We start from the raw sequence: 346 nt of genomic DNA, 5'->3' as shown, positions 1-346 counted from the left end.
AGTCACCCCGTGCTGGCTCAGTGTGATGCGTTCCAGCACTTCCTCACCTGCCCCAGCACGGATGAGAAGGCCTGGAAACAAGGCAAGCGCAAGGCTGAGAAGGATGAGATGGTGGGTGCCAACTTTTTCCTGACCATCAGTGTCCCCACGGGCCCCGGGGCCTGCCTGGACTTGCAGGAGGTGGAAAGCCAGGTAGATGGCTTCAAAGCCTTCACGAAGAAGATGGACGAGAGTGCCCTGCAACTTAATCACACGGCCAACGAGTTTGCCCGCAAGCAAGTCACTGGTTTCAAGAAGGAATACCAGAAGGTGGGGCACTCCTTTAAGTGCCTCAGCCAGGCATTTG

The 346-nt window shown here is 56.6% G+C and overlaps 1 protein-coding gene across 1 annotated transcript in view; it reads left to right on the top strand.

Annotated features, from left to right (window-relative positions):
- Nucleotides 1–3: 3 nt before the first annotated feature.
- The window catches only part of LOC103800005 (sorting nexin-18-like), a gene marked incomplete at its 5' end in the record, with an annotated part of 18,072 nt that continues 17,729 nt past the window's right edge, over nt 4–346 (top strand). Inside the window, one exon of the mRNA XM_009072365.1 lies at nt 4–346. This exon is cut by the window's right edge and continues 171 nt beyond it. Coding sequence (XP_009070613.1) covers nt 4–346 — 343 coding nt within the window.

Source organism: Acanthisitta chloris, unplaced genomic scaffold (assembly GCF_000695815.1).
Source record: "Acanthisitta chloris isolate BGI_N310 unplaced genomic scaffold, ASM69581v1 scaffold31823, whole genome shotgun sequence".
Taxonomy (NCBI): domain Eukaryota; kingdom Metazoa; phylum Chordata; class Aves; order Passeriformes; family Acanthisittidae; genus Acanthisitta; species Acanthisitta chloris.
Note: the sequence above shows the minus strand (reverse complement) of the source record. Positions and strands in the feature narration are given on the sequence as shown.